Source organism: Triplophysa rosa, linkage group LG11 (assembly GCF_024868665.1).
Source record: "Triplophysa rosa linkage group LG11, Trosa_1v2, whole genome shotgun sequence".
Lineage (NCBI taxonomy): Eukaryota > Metazoa > Chordata > Actinopteri > Cypriniformes > Nemacheilidae > Triplophysa > Triplophysa rosa.
Window position 1 is genome coordinate 3735414 of NC_079900.1, and position 26252 is coordinate 3761665.

The following is a 26252-nucleotide window of genomic DNA, read 5'->3' on the forward strand; positions in this document are numbered from 1 at the left end:
TTTAGCACAATGTCTTGAAATCTGAGCTCTGATGAACTTTATTAAAGGTGTGTGGGTGATATAAAACTGGGTTATAGTGTAACAGGAAGACACTAGCCCCTGGAGATGTGAGTATCATGGAGATCGGTGTAGATCACAGTGGGAATTGTGCCTCTGTATTGTTCAGAGTGTTCAGTTTTTTATACTGTGGTCACAGTGTGGTTATTTGTGGCACATGACCTCCCAAGGGTCATAATGGGAAAGTAGATCGATCAAGTACATTACCTTTGTAGCATTCGGTTTGTCTTACAACCTAATTAAATCATGTTTTGTATTTTATTACTGGTTTGCATAACATTAAACTAAGAGAACAATAGGATATTTGTGGGTAAAGGTTGGTTGGTTTGGGATGTATTATTACTGTACAGTTCTCCGTATGAAATAAGAGCTTAATTTCTATTTTAAAGACAATGTGACAAAGTTTACTATGGATCTGTAGAAAAATGTCATATGTAAAATGGTTTTTACATACATGTATCTATGGTATTATGCTACATACTGTAAGCTTATCTTTAAATAAATATGCGTGCTAATTTGTCAAAAATGAAAACCTATGCAACTTCCAGGTGAGTTCAGAGCTCATGCACCACCTCTTATAGTGACTTTTATTTTGACAGCGCCTCCTAGTGGATGACTATGAAATGGACAGAATCTCAAAAGTTTAGCACCTATTTGTGTGAAAATCTCACTTTTCTAAAATAATTAAATATTCACCTCTTTATGAGATTTCCTTTTTTTATGTATAGGTTATAACAAAACGTGTTGATTAATATGCCTTCAAATGACTTAAAGTGATAGTTCACCCAAAAATGAAAATTATGTCATCAGTATTCACCCTCTTGTCATTTAAAACCTGTATGACTTTCTTCTGTAGAACACAAAAGATATTTTGAAGAAATTTGGTAACCGCACAGCACTGGACCCCATTCACTACTATTGCATGGACACAAAACCAGCGAAGGGGGCCAGTTAACAACATTTTTCAAAATATCTTCTTTTGTGTTCTACGGTAGAAAGTCTTACAGGGTTGAAATGACAAGAAGGTGAGTAAATGATGACAGAATTTTCATTTTTGGGTGAACAGTCATTATCTCATAAGAAACATTTTACACTATACGTTATTGTACAAAATTCTTTATTTACCACATATTGAAGCACACACATGTAACAAAACTATTAAAACGTTCTCCGCTCAATCTAAAGTCTTAAAAGACAAGATGACTTCAGCTGTATTACCTTTATACAGATACGTCAGTCAAGTTCTTAATTTTCATAATGTATAGAGAGCTGCATATAAAGCAGTGGGCATGCATATGAAATATGTAACTGCTGCCATTGTTTTTATTATGTATTGTAATCAAGTCAACCATATGAATGAATTTCAATTCATATGACAAACAGCACAATATGAAGGTGATAAAAATCCATCTATAAAAATTATACCGAATGTAACACATTTAACACTATGAACTACATCTCGAGTGTCAAAAACAACAATGCAAAAATAAGCATTTGGGAATCAAAATGTTTGGCAGGTGTTACAAAATACATATAAATAGAATCTTAGCGCTTTACCTCATTCTCAAGTAATTTAGCATTTGGTAGTGCTGTATTTAAAACGTTGATTTCTGGGTAAGAAACCGAGGTCAATCGTTGTTATAGAATCTCATCAGTTGAATAGATCGTCTGAAACAGCCCAAAGACTGAGCTCATGTCAGACTATTTGGCCTGGTTCTTCTTCTTCAGGACATTGAGAAGATTCTCGGTCATAAAATAAGGCCGTTCTGCGCTGCCATCATTCCTCTCCAGGTCCTCCACTGTGTTAAATGGAAATGTGAGAAAAGTTGTGAGGAACACACAAAACAGGTTAAAGTATCATGGAGTAGATGAAATTAGCACACTGGAAAACAGCAAACAAAGAGATGACTTGAATTCAACAGATAATGCAGATTGACCCAAGCGTCTTGCACATTGTTTATTGCACAGAATACTACTTACAGTATTAAGTAAAGATTACAAAATAGAAAATAGCCCAAGAGTCAAGAACAGCAAAATTAGACAGTCAGGTTAAACATGGTGGTTATAGAAAGTTGTAGAAGATTATTACATAAACCTCAAGGCAATATGGTTTTTGTTTTGTTTTTAAACTAGTTGTGCATTGCTACCAAGATTCAACGACTGACACAAAACTTTTAAAGTGCGTTAAGAGATATGGCTTACACAATATCAATAATCATGGTTACTAATATCAAAATTATTGTCTGTATATTGTGATACCCCTAAAAGAAATAGACTTTATTTTAGAGACATTTCAAAGTTGTGCTGTTCAACTGATAAACAAGTGAAAATGCAGGATATTTTTGAAACAACTGTTCTCTGCAAACACATTAGCAAAGCTTTTTTATTCCCAATATTTCGTCCTCGTTTGTGGAAGATTCTGAGCAAAACAAAAAAAAGTGAATAACATGTCGGCGAGTAAACTGACAGAATAGACCTATTTCACAGCATGACGTGTACAAACCGGAAGTAGTGTAAACGCTTGTCCAGTCGATGCTCTAGCTCCGTGCACTTCACTTTACAGTTGCGGAGACCAGAAGAAGTTCGGAATGTAGCGCTCCCTTTATGCAGGGCTTGACATTAAGCATTGTCATGTGGTTGTCCTTCGGACAAGTAAACTTGTCATTCACTTTTTAAAAATTACTTGTCCAACGATAAAAAAAGATATTTCATTTGAATTATAATATAATATAATCAATATAATTGTTCCGGATCTAGATTGGTCAAGTTTGCTTCTAAGCATTTTAACTAGTGTACGCTTTGGCCACCTGAATTTGGTTATAGGCCTACTCTCCGTGACTGCTATAAAACAAAGGCAAGCAGTAATTATTATTAGTGCTAATGCTGTAGGTTAACTTTTTTTGCACCTAGCACTGGTGCTACAGAGATTTAAAGTTTGGTAGCACAGACCAAACTGTAGGAGCACAAGTATACATCGTCTGTTGTCATCATTAAAAAAAAAATGCAAGTGCTGTTACATATTAATGTTACATACAGATGAATAAATTACGGCCATATAATTTTTAGATTACCTATATTTGTTTGAATATTTCTCAGTTGTGTATTTTTCCTTTTTAACTATACAATAGTGGTATATTTGTCCACATAAATTACTGTAGTATACTATAGTAAACTGCAGTAAAATTCTTAGATACTATAGTGTTTTTGAACTTTACTATAGTATACAGTGTTTATCAATTCACTACAAGGGCACTACAATTTTCAAAAGCAAATACTATAGTACACCACCGTATTTTTTGTGTTCAATTTAACGGGACTTTTATTTTGACGGGTCTTCGGGAAGACGCTTGTTTGCCGATAGCTTCACTCAAACAGTAAAACGCTCGTAAAGTAAACTCTCAGAGCAACTCTGACTGGAGATGAAGTTCATGTGTTCACATCCTCATACAGTGCAGATGCAGATAAAATACTCGACCATCACTCGTGTTGTATGTTAAACTGTGCACATAATTCACTCAGAACAGCCAGATGACATTTAAATAACAGGATTCCACGTCCGCATGCAGTTACATGGACTTAGTGCGATGCGCCATTGATTATTGTCACACACAACAAGCACCACCACGACAAACGCATTTCACACAAACACGCTGCTCTGTCTAATGCACATATTCTTATTATTCTACATATATGTCGCACTGTTGTTATTTTTTTATCAAGTTACTTAGTCGGGAAAGTAAAGTTATCTCTCACTTGCCCATACAAAACATTCACTTGTCGGGGACAAGCGTTAATGTCGAGCCATGCTTTATGCTAATTTGTCTAACATGTATCAGACCTTGATAATAAGTAAATCGCTCAAAAAACAGTTTTTGTAATGTTTGTTTTCCCTATTTTTACATCTCCCAGTAAACCATGAACAAATCGGACAACATATGCTACCGTGCTTTGGTAAATAAAACGAATGCCTGTGAGAAAACAAGCTGAACGAATGAAAGTTCTTCCCTACTTCCGGTCTCTATCGCCATATTGTGAAATAGGTGAATCCATCTTTATTCTTTTCCGTTCTTTTGAACACATTTACCAATCATTTCAAACTTTCACTTATCTGCGATTGCTTGCTAAATAGCAATGGGTCTTGCGTGTATTTTGTCTTCGACATAAAATTGAGATTATACTTCCATTACTGCTTGCGAAAGTCACTGTTCTGTTTTGTACGGGGCTGTCAGCTGCATGGTCTCCTCGCGTGAGGCAGGGGTTCGAGCCGCCGGGTCATCCAGGTCCTTGGTCAGAATCTCGCGGAGAGTAGCGGTCATGTAATACGGGCGTTCCGCGGAGCCGTCGTTACGCTCGAGGTCTTCACCTTTGTGTCGTGTTAGTGGGTTTAAATGGGGAGGTGTTTTATAAGAGTAATCATATGGGATTTGTGATAAGTATATAATGTGTCATTTATGATGATGAGATTGTTGTTTGGATTGTGATAAACAGATGTTTAATATGGAGTGGATAAAAAAAGGAACAATGAAAGACAGAAGAAATAGGCACCAAAAGGAAAAAAGAGAGAGAAAGATTCAGGTTAATACAGGAAGGTAGACAAGCTTTGAAACCCCAAACATCAGATTAGAAACTCCTCACACCAGAATATACTTGGTTTAGAAAGTCTTGAGAGGTTTAATATGAGCAAACCGAGCTACATGCACAGTCATGCAGAGCAAGCCAAACATTTGGAAACAATACACTTCCCTTCAGGAACGTGAATATCTCTATATTTCTTGTACTGTACCATTCTTTTTTATTTGATTTTCTACATTTAATAAATCTACCACAACAGAATTTGATACTCATACTCATGTATACATGTAAAGATCAGTACTCACAGAAGCAGAGGAAGAGTGTGTCCACGCACATAGCGTAAACGCTGAAGAATCCATGAGCAATAAGATATGAACCCACCAACACCGTCTGACGAAAGAACAAAAAACGTATATCATCAAAACATTTAGGGCCCTATTTTAACAATCGAAGCGCATGGTCTAAAGCGCATGGCGCAGGTTTCCGAATCCACTTTTGCTAATTTAACAGCAGAAAAAAATGGTCGGCGTGCCAGGCGCATAGTCCAGAGGGGTTTTACCTATTCTCGAGTCATGGGTGTGTTTTGTGCATAATGTGAAATACACCAATAAGAGTCTCATCTCGCATTCCCTTTAAAAGCTAAATGAGCTTGCACCATTGCGCAATCGCTATTTTCATGGCGGCGTTTGCAAGAGCTAAGACTGAACGCTTCTCGAGAGGGAAACGCGAGCAGACCATCTACGGGACAAACCGGATATTTATATTTATTATTTATGCACACAATAATGATCCTACGTCAGGCAAAATACACTTGTGTCGCGCCTGGCGCCGGGTGTACCATAGGGCCCTTTATGCTTACACATATATACATACTGTACACAAGTTACCAGAAACAATATAGTGTTCATTTACATTACACAAACATACCAAAATAGGAACCCAGTAGTAATGGAGACTGGGTGCTGCGCCCTTAAAAGCATCTGTGTGTCCTGAGAAAAAGAAGAACGCGAAGATACCTGAAAGCAAAGGAGAGATCAGAACTGCTCAATGTTTAAAATAACAAATTGATTGTATAAACTAAGCAAAACCTTTTTGTTTCTCTGAACAAGTTTTAAATAGCATCTTAATGCAAAGTATCTCAGAAAAGCATACATACCCACAAGACCCACGATGAGGAGTTTTCCAAGAAACAGGATGAAATCTGTCACCTTATCCACGACTACCACCCTAAAAAAACAACAACATTAAACTGTAAAACATGCTGTAGTTTAATGACGCTCCCTAGTGAGCCTATACTTTGGTACCAAATTTGACAGAACTATTGTGTCATCCGAGGTCACCGACCTGATGACATTTCTCATCAAGAGGAAGAAAGCATCCCGGGCAGAACTGCAGAAGTTTTTCCCGTGAATGGCCACCTGTGACACAGAAGACACAAAGAAAATTCGCTTTATTCAGTTCACATAGAATAAAACCACTTGAGCCCTTTTCATACAGAGTTCCTGAAAAATACAGAGAAAAATGTGTCCCAGGATTTGTCCCGGGATCGTTGGATTTGGGTTTATTCACACTGCCAGTGAATTTCTGGAATCTGTGTGTGCGCGTTCATACACATCCCGTAAAGATTTGGACGTGTAATATACACTGCAATGTAATGTTATGTGCATTTTTTTTGGTCGTGAAAATAGGCCTGTCATGTTGAAGGATATTCCCCTGCAGTGTTTTTAGGTGGCTAAATAGCAGAATTTGCCATTATTACCACCTTCCTCTATTTAGTGCCAAATAGGCCTAAATAATCTCTATATTTGGGTTATGATTCCGTAGCATATATTGTTGCTTTTTTTTGCAGACGACAAAGACGTCAGTTTTAAAACAAACTTTTTTTATTTATATTTTTATTGGTATATGCAGAACAACGAAGAGCAATGAGGCACAAGAACGCAAGTTAGGCTTAAGAACAATTTTAAATGTCATATGAAAATAAATAAAAAGCTAATTGTTTAGGTTTGTTTGGTGCAAATTTACAGAGCTTCGATGAAAAATTATAACGGAAGTAAAAATGAGTAATAACATACCATAATGTAGGCATTCCTGTTCAGGAACTTGATGAACTTCTCCAGGCACCAGAAACAGCATTTCAGACAGCACATCAAGAATTTGGCAAATTTATTCTCGGCTCCTGTGCGCACAAAGCAAAAAGACAAAAAAGTTAAAAGACAAAAGCAGATCAAGCGAAACAAACAGGACATTCATGGACAGTGAGAGATATAAAGAATGATGTACAGTCGGCTGATTATTATTACAAACTACAAAACACAGAGTTCTAGTCCAGAAATTTATTCAGAATAAACCCCACTTACGTTCCTTCACCGAGCTACTAACTGTAGGTAGAATCACTTCACTGAGACATGGCCAATTACACAGTATCAAAATCATTATACAAGAATTTGGCAGCAAAATGCTGCGTTCGCCCAATCGGAATCGAGCGTTCCGGAAAGCTGTATTTTTCCTGGAAAGTGTAATTACCGTCAATGATGCGGTGAAATCTGTTCTCTTACCCTTGAGTTTGTGATCGACATACTCCAGCAGAACCCTGATAATCTGGATAATGGCGAGGATGAGAGAGCCAAACGCTAGAGAACCCGTGTGATACCTGCACATGACCAAAATGAATTTTAAAGGTGAATGAGATGATTTTGCTCATTTTCAACAGTGCAAGGCAACATAAATGAACAAAAAGCCCAAATATTCAATTTCAGTCTTATTAAAAAAAAGTGCATCATTAGTGAATCATTAGTGAAGCATTACCTAAGGGATCTTCCCAGAGAGGCACAGAGAGGGAAGGTGGGCATGTCTTTAGATTTATTTAAAGCCCAGTAGTAGGAGGCAAAAGCACCTGCCAGAGTCATCTGACCCAGGGCAGTGACGAAGTTGGCACACCAGAAGAACAGGAAGACGTTGTAGAACTGAAAGAGGATCAGGTACTTGTGGTACGGCGTCTCCCCACCATAGAAAGCAAAGAGACACTCGGAGCGTGGACAGTCTCTCTTTATCTCAGACAGGGTGAAGTTCTACAAAAGCAGAGGAAAATAGAATTGGAGATCATTCATTTTATAACATTTGGTAAAATACATATTACAATATTTTGCCACAAATGCTTTTCTTGGGTCTGTATCTATTGTAGATAAATGGTAGTGTGTGCCCAAAATAACACCAGGTGCTGATAGGGCATGAGGATGCATTTTCGAGCACAAACCTCAGGGTTGCACGTTAATCTGGAATGGGAACACACGGTTTCATTGAAGACTTTATAAACCGGTTCACTGGATGTGGAGAGAAAGCTGATCATGACAGTTAAGGGTTACCAACATGATTTCCGATGACAAATATCTTAAATACTGCAAACAATTAATTTTACAGTGGATTAATTTGCTTGATGAGTCAGAAGTTAAGAATGTACTATATTTCGAGCAAAATTAAAATATTGTTATGTAATAATACCACCAACAACTTGAATTTGAATGTTTGAATATGTTTTTGTTTTGTGTTGCAAGAGCAAAAGTAAGCTAAAAAATGGACATGTTATTTTTCACAGTCGCTTCCTTCGGATTCTGATATTAGGAATGCGTGGTTGAAGTTTATTTTTAAGTACGTTCCTGCTCACGTGGGTGAAACATTGAGCATTTGTTCGCGTCATTTCACCATGGATTCCTTTGTGAACAAGGCGCTGGATTTGCAGAGAGACTAAAATTAAAAAGCAGTGGTGCTGTGCCGTCAATATTGGATCCGACAGGAATGGCGCAGCAATCTTACGTGAGTAAAACATATTTGTACTATGCGTCACTATTGCTTTGTTAGAGATCGCTTGATATGCCCTGATAATGTGTGACCTAACGTTACGCGTCTAACCAAATTCACAGAAGGCTCCAACTAAGTTTACTACGCAAACTGCTATCCAATCATAGCGGTGGGCGTTTACTTCCAAGTCTTCAATGCGGCACGCCCATTCAAACCGAGCGTTTGATGAGACTGCCTCAAAACCCGGGTAGAAAATAGCCTATTACTTACTGATTTTGATGTTTTCGAATGTAAAAACCACACAAACGTCATAAGTAGACCTCATACAACAGCATAAAACAATAAACAAGCCCAGTTCAGGACACCTTTAAAGAGATCATAAGACATCAGCTGCTGTCTAAAGTCCAGTGTTGAATGTTAAAGGGACAGTTCACCCAAAAATACAAATTCTGTCATCATTTACTCACCCTCGAGTTGTTCCAAATCTACATACATTCCTTTGTTCTGATGAACGCAGAGAAAGATATTTGGATGAATGCCAAAGTAGGAAAAATGACGATTGTAGTCAGAAGTGCCCCAGAACTGTTTGCTTTTCTACATTCTTCAAAATGTCTTTTGTGTTCAACAGAACAAAGATATTTATAGAAAGATTTTGTTTACTATGGTAGTCAATGGTGGCCAAGAACTGTTTGGTTACAAGCACTTTTCCAAATATCTTTCTCTGTGTTCATCAGAACAATTTAAACAGATTTGGAACAACTCGAGGGCGAGTAAACGAAGACATTTCATTTTGGGTGAACTGTTCGGTGAAGTCGAACATCTTCTCAAGAAGGATACACGGCAGTGATGCCCCAGTAAGCGATGACCACGGTCAGGAGGAGGAATGTAAAAATAGGGTAGAAGAGTGATGACATCACATAACCGATGGCTCTGAAAGAGGTCAAAAAACAGGTCAGTAGGACTAAATCATCTTCATTTATCAACGGCTGATAAATATTGAGGCGAAAGCAACAGACCTGCTGGCTTCTTTCATGAGCTCGACAGCGATACGGATTCTGTTCCTGAGGAAGATGAGGACCAGGATGATGATCAGCTCCACGATAGCAAGAATGATGACTGCAGGGAGAAACATGACAAACAGGACATCTCGATATGAACTCATATGTAGTACAAGTAGAAAAATTGTAACGCAACGTTTAAAATTCTGATCACTTTAACGACATAAGTGGTCAACTGACTGAAGGCAAGCCAGGTCTGTCTGATGTGCAGGTACACAGTGAAGTCGGGTTGAAATCCCAGCTGCTGCAGGGTGACATTAGCACCAGATGTGTCCTTCAGAGTGATATACTTATAACTGCAGTGACCGATACCTGAGTAAACAACACACACAATGAAACTATTGTTTTTTCCTTTAACCTGATCGTACAACAAATGAACGTATAATGACTGTACCGTATGCAATGACAACAATGACCATGAGGATCATGACCCAGACCATGATTCCAGCCAGAAAACGCAGAAGAACGATGAAGATCAGACTCACTACCACAGCTATCAACAAACAACTAAAGACACAGATGATGAACTTCATGTCAAATACTGATGAATGGTTTTTGAAACTAGGAGATATAATGACTATTATAACCACTTACATTAGGATCCAGTACCAAGACCTTGTGTAATCTTCAAAGATCTTCATTGCAACTTGTCGACCCTCCATGACTATCGTGGCATTCCTGTGATCAAAGCAAATGTGGATTGACAATCAATAGCTCTCTTAAATTCTTTCTTCATCTTCATTTGTTGCATGCACAAACATACAGTAGAATCGCTGGCTTTTTTAAGGTTTGCCATTTGTTACAGTCAGCAAAATATATGACCAAGACGAATATCAGACCGATATAAAAAACGTATTTTATATAAACAAGTTCTTACTTCACTCCGGCAACAAGGTCTTTGGCATTTCTCTGGTTTCCCTCTCCGTCATCAAACGTCTCTTTATCACCCACTGTGATGACTTCCCCCTTTTTGCCCAGAGATGGAAAGCAGCGTTGCAAAACTTAGAGAGAAATATCAAATATTAGTTGTGTTCAAGCGATATCAAAAAGAAACTTCATCTGCAATAATCACAATAAATATTTAAATAGCAATATTTGACAACAGGAGTCTTACATGCTTTGCTGGAAACCAGGACAGACGGGCACAGTTTTTGTTTCAAAATGTCTGGCACAGTCTTTATAAGAGAGTGAAAAGTGATGAGTAAGTAGACATTTACAGGCGTTACAATGGCTGCAAAAAGATTTCAAACTTACCTTCGTCCCTGGGTCTTCTCTGCAAAAACCTTTGTAATACGTCCATTCCAGTGGATTTTTGTTGGCGGTAAACAGAGTCATTGTACGATCCGGGCATTTCTCTACACACACCTAAACACAGATTAAAAACAAAAAAGACGTTGCAAGGACCGAAGGATAAAAGGTCAATGATGACCCATGTATTTGCAGGTTTCATCTATTATCTTGGAAATAAATACTGCTGTTTTGCATTACTATTACTAACCCAGTCTTGCAAAAATATGTATGAACTTTTCAATATTGAAAGAGATATTGCAAAATCTGTCTGCTATGACATTCAGTTCATTTATCATTGATCGATTTTCACCACAAGGGGAGTAAAAACAGTGTAGGTCGCATGTTCCAACGTAGCCAAAAATAGAGCGGGGTGTGATTTAAGGAAGGAGACAAACCTGTGGGGTGGGACACTGGAACTCCAGCAGGACCATGGGGCTGGCACACTTCATGATGTTAAAGTAAAACAACAGGGGCTTCTTCCTGCGTCACATATTACAAGAATAAACACATGTCATCATTCAAAGAGTGACGCTGAGACAACAATGACAAAAAGTGCAAATCCATGATATTCTCAAGTTCGGTAGTGCTTACTCCAGATTTCCCTGTCCACAGAACTGCCCCGTGCTGTCTGTAGGGTAGATCACCTTCCGTGGATCTCCATGAGACCAGGCTGACGAAGAACAATACAAATTATTAATAAACACACAGCAGGATTTCAAGTTTACACCAAATGTACACACATAGAACTCAACACATACAAGTTAGGGCTGTTCAACGATCAACCACATGCAGAATAAAAGTGATTATAATATGCACTGTGCATATTTATTTTGTATTTATAAACACATACACGTATATATTTAGGAAACATTTGCATGTATATAATAGTAACATATAAACATTTATTCATTTCATATTTTTCTTAAATATAAACATTTATGTGTACGCGTATACACAGTAAATACAAAATGAATATGCACAGTACACAGTCGTGTTTTATAATGTAAACACAAACTTTTATTCTGGATGCGCTAACGAGCCCTAACCGCAGTCATAGCGTTTTTGTTTTTACATCCAGTTTATCAGGAACGGCTGATGCATACTTCTTATCTTAGAAGGCTGTTTTGTGGTACTTATGTTAACCCTTTAAAGCCATCGTCGCCGACGCATTTTACCAAGCGGTGTTCATTTAACCGTAACTCTTCAACCATTTATGCCATCAAAAACATTTGAATTGCTCCTAAAAGCAGACAAATTGAGCTTTTTGAACATGTATGTATTACGGTAATCACTTGCGTCTCATAAGCCATTTGCTGCAGTTTTCGTGGAGAGCGGTAGAGGGCAGATATGAACAGGGAGTGACGGAGTGCGACAGATTAGAGAGTTTTTGAGCAAGTAAAATAAAATGAAAATAGGCAAACGAAACATGGCGAAGAGGAAATATACAGCATCAGAGGTGATTGAGATACTTTTTGATCATGAAACGGATGGTGTGCGAGACTCTTCAGAACCGGAGTCTGCATATTCAGAATATGCTGTTTGTGTGCGTGCGTGCGTGCATGCCTTCATGCACATGCTTGGATTTGTATGGATGCGTGTGTGCTCTTATATGCGTGTATGTGCGCACATGTAACGTTATGCGTGGACATACACAGTGCATGTGTATATCCGAGTGTGTTTGTGTGCATGCGTGCATGCATGTGTGTGTGTGCATGCAAGTGCATGCATTCATATGTTGAAGCATGTGTATTTGTGTGTATGCATGTGTGTTTGTATTCATTCATTTGAGTGAATGGAGTGAAAAGTGCAAAAAACGTTATGCGTGGACATACACAGTGCATGTGTATATCTGAGTGTGTTTGTGTGCGTGCATGCCTTCATGCACATGCTTGGATTTGTATGGATGTGTTTGCATGTGTATATCTGAGTGTGTTTGTGTGGGTGCGTGCGTGCGTGCATGCACATGCTTGGATTTGTATGGATGCGTGTGTGCTCTTATATGCGTGTATGTGCGCACATGTAACGTTATGCATGGACATACGCAGTGCATGTGTATATCGGAGTGTGTTTGTGTGCGTGCGTGCGTGCATGCATGTGCATGCATTCATATGTTGAAGCATGTGTATTTGTATGCATTCATTTGAGTGAATGGAGTGAAAAGTGCAAAAAAAACGCCTGGTGTCAAAAAAGGCTCCTGAATGAAGACTATGTACACGAGTGACACTAAAAAGACTTTTTTGCATGTACTACAGTATATTCTTCATTTCTGAAGTGCTAGATTCTTTCGTTCTTTAGTTTTTTGAGAATGTCTGAATAAAAATCTGTAAAGATGTATTTATATTTTTTGAATTTTTGTCTATTTAAATTCTATTTACAAACTCACAACATACAGTAATAGTGAAAACCCTTATTTTATTGAAAGACCTTTTGTTTTCCGAAAAAAAACGATACCTTGCACATGATGATAGGACATTGTGTTAGAATTTGACAGTCAAAAGAACAAAATCTGTGAAAACAACATATTTTCCCTTTAGGCTCTAAAGGGTTAATATGGGTGTTCAGAGTGTGTTTTTCAGCTTGATAGATTGTTGGGTAATAGCCAAATGTGTCAAAGTCTCACATCCCAACAAACTGTCCCGCATCCTTCAACACACAGATGTACAGTTGCGTTTGTCAAAGCAAAGTTGAAAAACAACTTACCCACAATTCCCACTGCGAGGTACCCCACGATGGCCACCAGGAAGAAGATGCAGCAAATAATGTCTGTACATCCTCTGTGGTGTAAAGAGAAACGGCCCATTATATATAAAAAGTGGTCAACTTGATCAACTTTTGGATGAATTTTGGTGTTGCAGACATATCACAAAGGGCTGCGACAAAACCCTGACTGTCGGCCAAATCTGTCCTCATTTCATTCACAAATTCGATGTTGTGTGAGCTGGTCTCCAGCAGTCACAGACGCTGCGATATTTTTAAACCCGTTTGATAGTATTATTATTATGTAATCAAGAAAGGCGGATCAAGTTATCGTTGGGAGGAATTCAAAGCTGCTAGCATATATACAATAACATTACAGAGCTAAATATAAATGTTAAATATAAAAGTGTGTAAAGCTCATCTGAAATGAACACGTTTGTGTAACAGAATATGAAAAAGGCTTCAATAACACTTCATCCCAGTATGTGGCAGAAAAGGCATAGCTGTTCTGCCAACAACAAACCCCATAAAATTAGAAAATTTTACTGTACAAACTTTACGTGAGATTTCAGTTTTTTTCACTGTTGGTGAAGATTGCCTCTTGACCAGTTTTGCAATTTGTGCACTTTGTTGTGTGATTAGACAACTTGTTGCTTGTATTAAGCGCCATTAATAAATAAAAACGTGCTCTTTTCTTACCTGTTGTGGATAGGCCCTGTGAAAGTGGGGTCATATTTTTTGGGCTGTCCTGTAGGGAGAAATAAAACAGTCAGTCCGTTACCGGGTCATTATAAATCATCAGCATGGTTTTAGTATGGAAACCAGTTACATTTCATAGATACTCTTTAGGCTTTTGAGAAACACAATTGCAGCTTGTGTTGAAGCTTACATTCCAGATGAGTGACGGGAGCTTCTGTGGAAAAGACGCCTCATACATATACTCAGACCAGATCATCCAGCAACACAGGACACGTGACCACCAGAAGTACTGTATCATTATAACACCACCAAAACCACAGCGGAGCTGGGAATTCATTTCACTCGGGCAGACGTGAAGACAAGCCAGAACTACAATTGGCTTTCTTTGGCTCAATCGATTAAAGAAAGAAGTTCATGGGATGATGAGCCTGTTTTAGCTTAGCTTTCTAAGCCAAGCATCACGGTCACTATTGCTTAGATTTAGCTTTACACAAACCTAACCCGAAGGGTGACGAGTCTTACATGTCACAAACATATCAAATAATATGAGTCTGATAGATTAGGTTAAATAAACAGTGGCTCCAAAGGTATTTAAGCCACACCTATGTATCCCTTTCATTACAATACAGATTACATTACAATAGAAAATGTGAACACAAGTTGCATTTATTTTTGAAGAATGAAACACACTTTACAAGCAAAACATTTCGAAAAGGCATTCGTATGCACACAGTAGACGTATCTTTTGCAATAAGAGCAAGTTTTTAATGGAAAGTTTTACGTTCTGGATGTCTAACAGTACTGCGGTTACTGGAACTAGAGATGGAAATTACTTCTCGGAGTCATTTTTAGTTTGTTTTCAGAGAAGTTTTAAGGTCGTTTGTTTGTTGTCTAAAGTAATGAAACGTAAACACTTTTTAAGTGCACGTCCTAATACAATCTGGTGCCACAGTACTTCAATAATGTAAACAGACCCTCTTTAAACCATAAACAGATGTGGAAATGCTCTTATTCTCAAACCACAAAACACTCAAAGCAGATCTTTTCCTTTCAGTTTCTCAATTGTGTTTCTGATCACAGAGAGTGAAAATGTGCTGGTGTTTATGTATGAAAAACAAAACAAACAAAGCTATTGCGCTTTAAAACATGCATACAACATGTACATCATCTTAACATCCAAGTTCATTTGATTGCAGGCTTTCTTTAAAATTAAATGAAGATTAAAACGACAAAGTTCTACTATATAATACCTTTAATTTGGTACTGAATACTTTTGAAAGCATTTTTCTTCACAGTGATTTTTTTCCTTCTAAAATAGAGTAGATTTCTGAAATGTAGTCGACCTCGACCACTTCATGAGAACATGACACTGGAATCTCTGCTGTGGCATTTCAGCCTGTTGTCAACATCCACACCCACAGTCTTTCAAAATGGAGTGCTTTAGTTCCCAGGCAGCGGTGTATTGTCATACTTACATAAAAGCCGATCCATTAAAGATCAGTTTCACCAGACAAAGGCAAAGCACAAGACACACACTAAAACTTACACGTACTAGAAACTGATTGTATGTGTTGTATGCAACAGCACCTGTAATATGGTACTGTAATGTCCTTGCATTAAACTAGACCGACTGCAAGTCACTAAAGTCTCTGCAGTCAGTAAAGTCATTACCCACGTAAATAAAAACTCAACTTTACATGTGACAAGTTAACCAAGGCAAACAGTGAGAGCTTCGATTTTCGTAGCGGCTTACAAATCATTCCCACACCCCCGTAACAATGAAAACACACAAACGTGCACATAAGACGAGATATATAATCAGTTAACATTACCATCCTTTTTGTAAGCATCTTCCTCCTCCGGCATCTTGACTTTTAGCGTGTCTATCTGTTGATCTGATAGTCCTACAGCCCACTATCTGACTGTCACTTCCTGTTCTCAGTCGAGAAAATAACCGACCGCTGTAGAAAACTGGTCAAACCAGTGTCAAACAGGTCTACAAAGGGGACGAACCTATTCAAAACACTACAACATCAGATTTCCCTTATTTTAACTCTTTGCCCACCAGCGTTTTTCAAAAAGTTGCCACCGTTTTTGATCATTTCCACAAAACTTTTATGTGCTCCAAAATATTTTCTACGATATGCATGTGCAATAGAGCTGCACGATAATTTATCGCGATACCACTAAATCCTATTGAAATCAAGCTGGCTGCGATATGCAATGTGTCGATATTTTTTTAATGCGTAGCTTGTCCGTGAAGCACGGCTCTGGGATCAGTAGGAAATGCTGCTCAATCTAAAAGCAGTGCGAGTTTGAGTCGCTTATAACGTGCATTTGAAAAAGCAACACCCGTCAAACACGATCATTATAAATAATATACTTTATTATCATAAAAATACTTGATGAGTAACAGTGATAAAAAGATGTCCATAGGCATTTCTTAGATTCTAGAAGGTGTTATGGTCTTCTTCTGCAGTGCGTATTTGGAGTTTCCGCACGAGAGCGCCCTCTGGCTTTCGGATGCAGCAGCATTTTCCCGTACCTCACGCAAAAGCTGTGCATAAATCACGTGATATTTATCGCCGGTTTATCGCGACAGCCCTAATGTGCAATATATCAAGGAATATAAAAAGGAAGGCCTGAAAAAAAAAACAAGTCTATAATGAGAAAACGTTTTTACGCATTCTTTCCAACTTTTGTGTTCCTCAAATCAGAAAGTGACATGGGGTTGGAACAACATGAAAGTGAGTAAATTATGTTTTTGAATAAATTGCGTTTATCGCCTTCGGTCTACAACTTTAGCTTTGATTCAGTACCAAATCTAAAAATGACATTATTTTTTTCGGTTCCACAGAAGAAAGTCAACATGAGGGTGAATAATGACCGAATTTTCATTTTTGCGTGAACTGTTCCTTTAACAATGTATGACAATCTTTTGAAACACTGTAACAGCGATCACAAGGAAAAGTTAAAAAAATAAACAACATATTTTAACACAGTCTGTATAAAAACGTACTTCAAATTGTGAAAATGAATGTCCAAAATAGTGGCCATTAGTGTAAGCATGTAAAAAGAGCATTGGAAATCAAATCAATAGCACTTCCTTTTTACATAAGGAGTAATGGAAGGAAAGCTGTTCACTAGCCTAGTGTCATCACATAATAAATGCTCTTACAGAGACTTGAGAATTGATCAAATATTACTGTAAATGTTCTGTGGCTGACAGTAATCCAGGGAGAATAGAAGTCAAAAACACACAATTAAGACATGATATACTATTTGTTGTGAGGAAATTGAAATAAAACCCCAAACCTCACGTTAAATCTTGGCTGTTTCCTGTGTTCTTGATAATAAGGAAACGCTCTGATTAATTCAGGATGTTCCTAAAAATTTTACATGAAAGTCTAAACCTGACTTTAACTGGAATTATTTACTGTACACTAGACTAGTACACAAAGAATTGTGTGTCCAAACATTTCACTGGTAGAGTCTGGCACAACTGTAATACTGTTAAAACAGTTAGAACTGGTAAAAAGTAGCTTGCTCATAACATGTCTGTACTACATGAGAAGTTATTCCTTCCTTCCATAATTTAAAACATCTGCTCAATTGCTCTGGCCGTGGGCCTGCAGAGGCTAAAATAGCACATAAATACAGTACAGCTCAGAAATATCCTTTATATCTTGCAAAACACCACCCTATAGCCTACCCTTTAATTGCATCCAATTTGACATGTGGGCACACTGGCAGCGGGCAGGCCTCCCATAACATAGTCCCTTGACTTCAGTACTGAACTGCAAGAGTTACTAAGAAAAGTAGAGCAAAATGTTAACTAAAAAGGTAGCGTTTCTACAAATATTAGCCGTAAATTTACTGATCAAATAAAGCTTTCAGAGTAAAATTCATAGCAAAGTTGACAACATTCATGACCTTACTGCATGTAAGCATTAATGCTGGGATTTGGTTTTAAGATAGTTGGATTAACAAATGACAGAGGGGAAGAAAAAGCGTTCTCGTAAATAAATAAAGATGCTTTATAGAAAACGAGGACGAGAATGTGCTTAGATATTCCATATGGCAAACATGCTTGAGCTATTACGTTAACGTTATTCAAATGTTATCTAATGGCTTGCAGAAGAACCGATTCTATATGTCCGAGTTAGACCGCATTGTAACTATTGTTGTATTATTGTGCCAAGTGTTTTCATTGGTATCTTCCACACCTAAGGGCACTCACAACAGACAGACCATGTGCATGCAATTACACCAACCACAATGCACCCACTGTCAATATGCCAAGGAGGGATTTTAGTCATGGCCAACACCCAACAGCTGCGGGTTCATATGCCTATGTGAAGTTTCACATAATTGCTGTTTGTTGTGGTATGACATTTCCAAGATTTGGAAATACAATAGAGGTATAGTAAACAAGCCCACCTATCCACAAAGCCTGTTTTTACAATCTGAAAAAATGTTTTTGTAATAATAAAACTAGGCGTATGAACCATTGTAACATTTGTTTGGGACATTGTGCATATAAAGGTGTATGGAAGTATAACAGAAAGGCACAACCCTTATTTAAACCACCTCCATATTTACAGCAAGCAGAAATAGGTTATTTGTCCAAATGCGTCAAGTCACAATATTTTTAAACATAACAGTTCAACAATTTAAATACAATACAATGCAGCACGTGAAATAAGTTAATTACAGTCCAAAATAAAATCTGACAAAACACAACTAACGTTATACTGCATCTTTAAATAGCGGATATTTTAATAGGCGTTGCTCTACTTACACAACTAACCAATGCACACACACACACACACAATACCTTTAAAAAACAACGTGTGTTTCACCACAACACGACATGTAGACTCAAATATAGCAAACACATTAGCTGAGATTTCTGGCTCTATATACTGGGTAACATTACACTCTATAAAAAAACATACCCAATATAGGCAAAGTATTAAAATCAGTTTCAGTTTCAGTTCTGTAATAATACGCGAAGTTCTCATTTCGACCATGAACTTTCACAACAGTAACACGAGCAAACACGCGACACTAAAGACGAAACAAACTTACCGTATTTGGGTCCTTCGTCCATCACGTCCATTTTAGAGTTAGTACGTTTATACTTAAACTACAAACTACACTCTGTGCTGGAATATACCTCAGTGCTCGTGCTCGTGCTCGTGCTCGTCTCTGGTCTCTCCATGAGAAACTGCCGAGTAAAGGGGATCCACCACGAGTCCTCTAAAACCCTCGGGGTGGGTCCAACTGGCCAGCCAACGGCGGACGTGGCGGTTCCTGATTGACAGTTATGTACACCAATCATTGGGTTTGTTCGTATCTGACAAAGACGCTGTTTTTGATAAATAATTAATATAATATTAAACGTGGAAAATAGCCGTTATGGTATGACGCGGTAGCGCTAGGAGGTATTTGTTGCAGCATATAACTGATATGAAGGAAAAAACAGATTATTCTGCGTCATCACTCAAAATGGCCCCTTAGAGGTCGATTTATTTTGTTTTACTGCAACTGACTCTGTTGTTTATTATTTTGTAAAGCATATCTGTAAATTGTAACTCACAGGTCACGTGCCTGTTCGGCTGGGTGTGTTCGACTTCATGGCAGGCGGCGCTGCGCAGAGCATACTGATTGGCATTTGAAATTGGTACCGCGAGAGCGATTCAACAACAAACGGTGCTGCTGCAGTCTGCTCTCAAATGATTCTCGCGTAACTTTGATGTCATCATGTCGATCGGTCTGCGCAACACTGCATGACGTTGAACACGTCTTTTCCTGACCGCGGTTCTTCTCCATCTTCCGCTCGAAACGCAGGGTTATCCGCTCCTCAAGAAGCTAATCTCTGCAGCAAATTGAATGTCGAGGTCCAGAGTTGGCGACCCCTGCTCTAAGGTAAACTAAATGACTTCTGACGTTTCATATAAACTACAGATGGTATAGATGTGACTCATATATTTTGCTTTTTATGTAGGAATAAGTGTCTTTCTCTTCCGTTTTTGCGACATTGGACCCAATACTGTAAGTAGGTTTTACTCTTACTTTTCAGGTCAAGCAAAACGTTGGCGATGCAGCTGTTTGTTGTTATTTTTGATCAAGTAAATCATGCAAGTAGATCATCTTGAGGTTTTGTTTTACAGAACTGAACAGCAATGGCTCATCAGGGTAAGTTTTTTTTTTGTATTTCACTAGAACATCAACATGTTATGTTTTTATTGACTCATGGTGTCACACATGTTCAATACTTGATCCTTACCGTATAGTAACTGTGAAAAAAGGTTTACAAAGAGAGCCTGGGGAGTTCCCTATTTTTTTCAAGATTTCTAAAGTAGTTTTTATTTCTTTCAGATTTTGTAGATTTCCACTTTGCAGTTCTGATCAATCGAGTTACTAACGTGATGCCCATTGCTGATAAGCTGTTAGAGAAAAGAATGCTTTCCACGGAGAATTATTCGAAGATCAAAAACGAAAAAACTAGTCAAGGCAAAATGAGAGAGCTCTTACCTGTTGTAAAATCTGGAGGACCTGAAGTAAAATCATACTTTTATGAAGTACTAAAATTGAATGAACCTTACCTCGTTCAAGACCTTGAAAGTAAGAGTGAAAATAGTAAAATATGAATTTATATAATTTGGAAGACAATTTCTGAAATCTTTTCTGTTGGTGTGGTATTTTAGGTCCCTCCTCACAGGCCTCTTCTGGTGTACTGCAATCTCAAGAAGAAACACAAGATACGCCTGAGGATGTTCTCATGTGGAACCAGTCCTCTAAAAAGCACAGCAGTACAATCAAGGAGTTGCAGAATGACCGCTTAAAAAAGTTAGTTGGCAGCATCTACTTTTCTAGAAATGAGAAATACTTCATTGGCTCAGGAAGCAGTGGAACACAGGTCTATCTTGGCCTGAAAACAGACGGTACTGAGGTTGCCATCAAACGAATAACGAAGAATCCACTGAACAACAAAACCTTTGAGAACGAACTGAAGCATTTACAAGATTTAAATCTCGAGAGCAAGAACATAGTCAGATATGTGGACTTTGCAGAAGATGATGATTTTTATTACCTTGCACTACAACTTTGTGAATGTGATTTGGAGAGCTACATGGAAGACCTCCGTAAGCCAGAACATAAAGACAAAAAAGACGCTGCTTTGAAGAAAATAGTAAAGGACGTGCTTATTGGCCTTCGAGATCTTCATCATGGTGAAGTGATACATCGGGATTTAAATCCTAAAAATGTTTTGATAGGTATGAAAAGTAGTTTGTATAGTCATTTAGTATGTAAAGTTACCTTTCATTGATATAATAAAGTAACATCAAAACTCTTCTCAACAGATTCAGGAAATAATGCAAGGCTTGCTGACTTTGGCTTAAGTCGCAAACTGGAGGAGGGCAGCGCTGTGTATACCGCGAAAGCTGGTACCAGAGGCTGGGAGGCCGTGGAGACCCTTGGTCCTTCTGGAGACAGTAGATACAGAATGAGCTCAGATGTCCAGGTTTGTAAATTGAATCAATCGCCGTCATATAACCTCTCAAGGGTTCAAACTGAGGTCCAAGAAGTGCTTCAGGATCTGTGGAGCGTTTCAAAAACGAGAATGTTGATCTTTAGAATTACACATCTAAAAGTAGTAAAATAATGAGAAAACAAGACTGTCAACTCAATTTAATAGAAGGTGTTTGTCCTTCGTCTATAAATTAAAGTACAGCTACCAGAAATGTTCACGAGGGATCATCTTATTTGAAGATCTCAGGACTTTTTTACTCTTTTCCGTACAATTGCAGATTGCAAAAATAGAGGATCAACTCTTAATATTGCTATTGTTTTATTCTCACTGTCAGATCAGTTTGTGCTTCACGGGTTGTTATTTATTCTAGGTTGCTGGGATGTTAATGTACTATATCCTCACTGATGGGAAACATCCTTTCGATGTAAATAACTCGGATCGAGAGACTAACATTAGAGAAGGGAAGTACTCTCTTGATGATGCCCTTGATATAGTAGCACAAGATCTCATAAAGAGAATGATCAACATAGACCCGGCACAGAGACCCACCATGGATGAGGCCCTACAGCATCCTTACTTCTGGGATGATGTCAGGTAAATGATATGTAATGTCGTACATAGAATAGAATCTTCGAGAAAATATATCTGAGGAATAAAATGTGTTATACTGTTCGTGAAGTGGTGATGTTTGCCACCTGGATAATTTTGTGATGCATCTTCTGCTCGATGTTCAGCTGCAAACTGTACATTTCTTTACTTTTTCTTGCTCAGATTCTTGTTTCCTCTGTTTTTACCTGTTCTGTTCTTCATGCCTTCTTACTCACAAAAGTGATTTTCCTACTGTCTGGATCTTGGGTCTTGACTTCTGGGTCTCATCTTAGCATCTGTCTTGAGCTGTAAGTCTGAGAACTCAAAGGAACATTTCTTTCATCGTTTGCTTTAATTCATACAATAACTTATCTAAGCAGGCTGAAATTGATCTCAATTTACATATGTCATCAGAAGACGTGCAATAATATTGCCGCAAACTCAAAATATTGCTCACTTACCTGTACTCTTCTCTGCAAAATTTTATTTTCTTCAGGAAAGATGCCGTTCTTAGGAAACTTGGAGACAGAGAGGAAGTACAATGCTATGTATATTTAGAAGAAATATACAACCTCTACAAGCAGATGGAGAACCGTGCGGGAGGAAACCCAACAGCAACATTGACCCTCGACGAGGCCATTGAGCATTTAGAAATTCCGAAAAATAAAAGGTAACTTATAAACAGTGACAAGAAACCTGAGTTATCAAAGTATATCTAATATCAAAGGAAAATGCTGATTATAAGTGCATTACATGTACCATGTACACTCTTAAAATAAAGGTGCTTAAAAGGTTCTTCACAGCGATGCCATAGAAGAACCATTTTTGGTTCCACAAAGAACCATTCAGTCAAATGTTCTTTAAAGAACCATCTCTTTCTTACCTTTTTATAATGTAAAGAACCTTTTTTCGCCACAAAGAACCTTTTGTGAAACAGAAAGGTTCTTCAAATGTTGAAGGTTCTTTATTGAACCATTTACACAAAAACGGTTCTTCTATGGCATCGTGAAGCACCTTTCTTTTTAAGAGTGTATGTTTTTGGTTTTATTACTGTAGATTGACAGTTAGATTAACATTAATTTTCACTACCTTGATTTATTTTAGCAGATCCTTTAACCAGAGCGCCTTTTTTTCAGGGAGGAGGTCAGAAAGGGTGTTCATAAAGCAGTGGGTGATGATGTAGCAAAACTTAAGACCTTGTGTGACACTGCAAAGAAATACAGTGTGAAGAAAAGCTTTTCGACTTGGAAAACTGATGTAAGTAAACGCATCAAACAGCAAACTTGCCAAAACACTAGAGATGAGTTTTCCTCTCCCTGTTCAAACCATTGTATATCAAAATTATATTGTTATTAAATAAAATGTTAGATAACATTTGCCAGCGAACAATGGTCAAGTTTGTAAATACCTCTTGTTTTTAACACTGAACATGAACATCTGCAGTTACTGAAAAGTGGATGTATTTGCAGCTTTCGCAGATATGGACATCACCCAAAGACATCAACCAAAGGGCACCGGAGGACTTACTTGTCCTGTTTCGTTTTATGCGTAACAAACTGGTGCATGAGTAAGTGATGTGGAGTTGGTCTCTGAATTTAGATCCTAGAAGTTATTTGAAGCTCATCCTAAGAAATGGCGTTTGTCTTATACAATACTGCCAAAACCTCTCATAATTATGACATACAGATATGATTTTGAGGAATTAATCACTGCTTGACCTATACTTTATTGTTGCAATTAAATTAAATCTCACACTTTTGTTTCCTATCCCAACAGAAAACTTCGATTTGATGAGAAGAAATTGCTCAATCAATTCCCAGATTTCTTTATAAGTTTACACAGGCTGGCTAAAGAGCTGAGCTGGGATTACTGAAGCTGCATAGTCTTCATTTCTTTTTTTGGGAGCAGGACATTTTAGGATCTGAGTTTCTTAAAAGTCACTGCTGTCATGGCTCTGCTTCCTTAGTCATGTTTTTCTTGGTCCTGTAGCAGAGCCATGGCAAAGCCTTAGGTTTTATGTGAGAAGACCATGAGATGTTTGTTTTTTGACATCTCATTTGTTTTCTCAGGTCTTGTCATTGGCCCCGCCCCTCTCGTTTCCTGTATTGTCTCCCTCTTGTGTCTTATGTTCTACACCTGCCCCTGCTCGTTATCCGTCGTTTGTCTCTCCCTTTATATTCCCTCATGTTTCTTTGTCTTGTGCTGTTGGATTGTCTCATGTGCCTGTGTTCGTGTAGTCAAGTGTTTGAGAGATTCTGTCCTGTTTAATTCTCATTGTTGTGAGAATTTTCTGTGTGTGCTTCTTCTGTGCCTTGGATTATTTTCATTTTGTCATAGTAAGTCAGTTAGTTTATTTCCAGTGTTCTGTAGTTAGTCCAGTCAGTTTAGTGTGCCTGTCTAGTCTGTTTATTATTTATCCTCAGTGTTTTACCCCCTTGTGGGTTTTTGTTTTGTGTTTCTTGTTAAGAAATAAAGCTTTGTGTTAACCCCTTCACTGCCGTTGCCTGCATCTGGGTTCTTCATCCACGCTCAACCGTGACACACTGCGGCAAGTTTGTTCTTCCGAAGCGCCTTCTTTGTTCTCATCATTTAAACGTTAACGGTCATTTCTTTTTACCTCACTGCCTGATTTTACTTTAGCGGTTTATTAATATTCTTTTCTTTACTTTATACCTTACAGATGTGAGAGTAAACATATTTTAGTGATTTTCGATCGATTTGGCTCGTTTAAATGAACGGACCCTGATGTTTGTGATTGTGACTAAAGCTTTTGATTGTTGTTTCTAAAAACGGACAACCTGCTAAACTTATGTGGTAAGACAAGAATATAATGTTAATTATTTTTTTACATTTATATAGCGCTTTTCTGGGCACTCAAAGCGTTTTACATGGAAGGGGAATCTCCTCAACCACCACCAATGTGCAGCATTCACCTGGATGATGCGACGGCGCCAGAACGCCCACCACACACCATCTTATTGGTGGAGAAGAGACAGAGTTACGAAGCCAGTTAGTACATATGGGGATGATTAGGAGGCCATGATGTATATAGGCGAATGGGAGAATTTGGCCAGGATGCACCCCTTCTCTTATTCGAAGGACATCCTGGGATTTTTAATGACCACAGAGAGTCAGGACCTCGGTTTAACGTCTCATCCGAAGGACGGTGCTTTTTGACAGTGTAGTGTCCCCATCACTATATTAGGACCCACACAGACCACAGGATGAGCACCCCCTGCTGGCCTCACTATCACCTCTTCCAGCAGCAACCTAGTTTTCCCAGCAGGTCTCCCATCCAGGTACTGACCAGGCTCAGCCCTGCTTAGCTCCAGTGGGCAACCAGTCTTGAGCTACAGGGTGATAAACCTAAACATCATTTTTTTTTTATCTCTGTCAATAAATATCTGCTTTAAATCCTCTATAGTGTGTTGAAGACTTTGATTATTTATGTCTACTGTATAAATAAAATATATGATTGTGTTTTATAATCGTTATACTGTGTTTTATACTTATTTGAATAGAGAATTACTCCAATTATGCAGAAATTTTTATCTTTAACGCACAGATTAAATCACAAATTAATTTAATCCTCCATGTGAGGTATGATAATTGTTTAAATTAAATAAATAAAAAAGATTTTAACAACGTGACTGTTTGGTCTTTAGGACGTGCTCATCACGTCCCAGAAACGTTATTTGGTATGTCGCTGCGACGAATATGGTATGTTCCAGGTATGTCTTCAGGAGGTAATCACCATGTCCCAACCAGGTCCAATGTTACGTCGTCAGGACGAATATGGGAATCACAAAGTTACGTCGCTGGAACGTTATTATGGTACGTCGTGGCAACGAATATGGTCCGGTCCAGGTACGTCGTCACAACGTAACTGTGTTAGCTGGGAATGTATTGCATATTATGCATCCTTCCTAGTCAAATTAAACACACAAAACTGA

At 38.1% G+C, this 26252-nt stretch overlaps 2 protein-coding genes across 6 annotated transcripts; one reads left to right on the forward strand and one right to left on the reverse strand.

Moving 5' to 3' along the window:
• Nucleotides 1-1157: 1157 nt before the first annotated feature.
• On the reverse strand, nucleotides 1158-19428 carry zgc:63569 (choline transporter-like protein 2). 4 transcript variants are annotated; one of them, XM_057345689.1, is made up of 22 exons: nucleotides 19263-19424; nucleotides 14172-14220; nucleotides 13476-13549; nucleotides 11367-11445; nucleotides 11171-11255; nucleotides 10740-10850; nucleotides 10600-10660; nucleotides 10363-10486; nucleotides 10080-10163; nucleotides 9880-9992; nucleotides 9666-9797; nucleotides 9444-9543; nucleotides 9265-9357; nucleotides 7886-7970; nucleotides 7438-7700; nucleotides 7188-7282; nucleotides 6705-6808; nucleotides 5974-6047; nucleotides 5786-5856; nucleotides 5557-5645; nucleotides 4935-5019; nucleotides 1158-1856 (listed from the first exon to the last, which is right to left on the reverse strand). In XM_057345689.1, the coding sequence occupies exons 1-22, from the start codon at nucleotides 19291-19293 to the stop codon at nucleotides 1759-1761; spliced, it is 2100 nt and encodes a 699-aa protein (XP_057201672.1). In that variant the 5' UTR covers nucleotides 19294-19424; the 3' UTR covers nucleotides 1158-1758. The 4 variants fall into 4 exon arrangements, with proteins under 4 accessions (XP_057201672.1, XP_057201671.1, XP_057201668.1 ...); XM_057345688.1 differs by lacking the exon at nucleotides 19263-19424 and adding an exon at nucleotides 16004-16128; XM_057345685.1 differs by lacking the exon at nucleotides 1158-1856 and adding an exon at nucleotides 1864-4420 and having other exon boundaries at nucleotides 19263-19428.
• A 231-nt stretch (nucleotides 19429-19659) lies between these two features.
• On the forward strand, nucleotides 19660-24793 carry LOC130561396 (probable serine/threonine-protein kinase irlF). Of its 2 annotated transcripts, XM_057345690.1 has the most exons (11): nucleotides 19661-20102; nucleotides 20182-20228; nucleotides 20348-20372; nucleotides 20556-20801; nucleotides 20885-21454; nucleotides 21542-21702; nucleotides 22082-22305; nucleotides 22796-22969; nucleotides 23436-23556; nucleotides 23769-23866; nucleotides 24076-24793. In XM_057345690.1, exons 3-11 carry the CDS (start codon nucleotides 20360-20362, stop codon nucleotides 24170-24172), a joined length of 1704 nt encoding a protein of 567 aa, XP_057201673.1. In that variant the 5' UTR covers nucleotides 19661-20102; nucleotides 20182-20228; nucleotides 20348-20359; the 3' UTR covers nucleotides 24173-24793. The 2 variants fall into 2 exon arrangements, with proteins under 2 accessions (XP_057201674.1, XP_057201673.1); XM_057345691.1 differs by lacking the exon at nucleotides 20182-20228 and having other exon boundaries at nucleotides 19660-20102; nucleotides 20257-20372.
• The last annotated feature ends 1459 nt before the right edge of the window (nucleotides 24794-26252 follow it).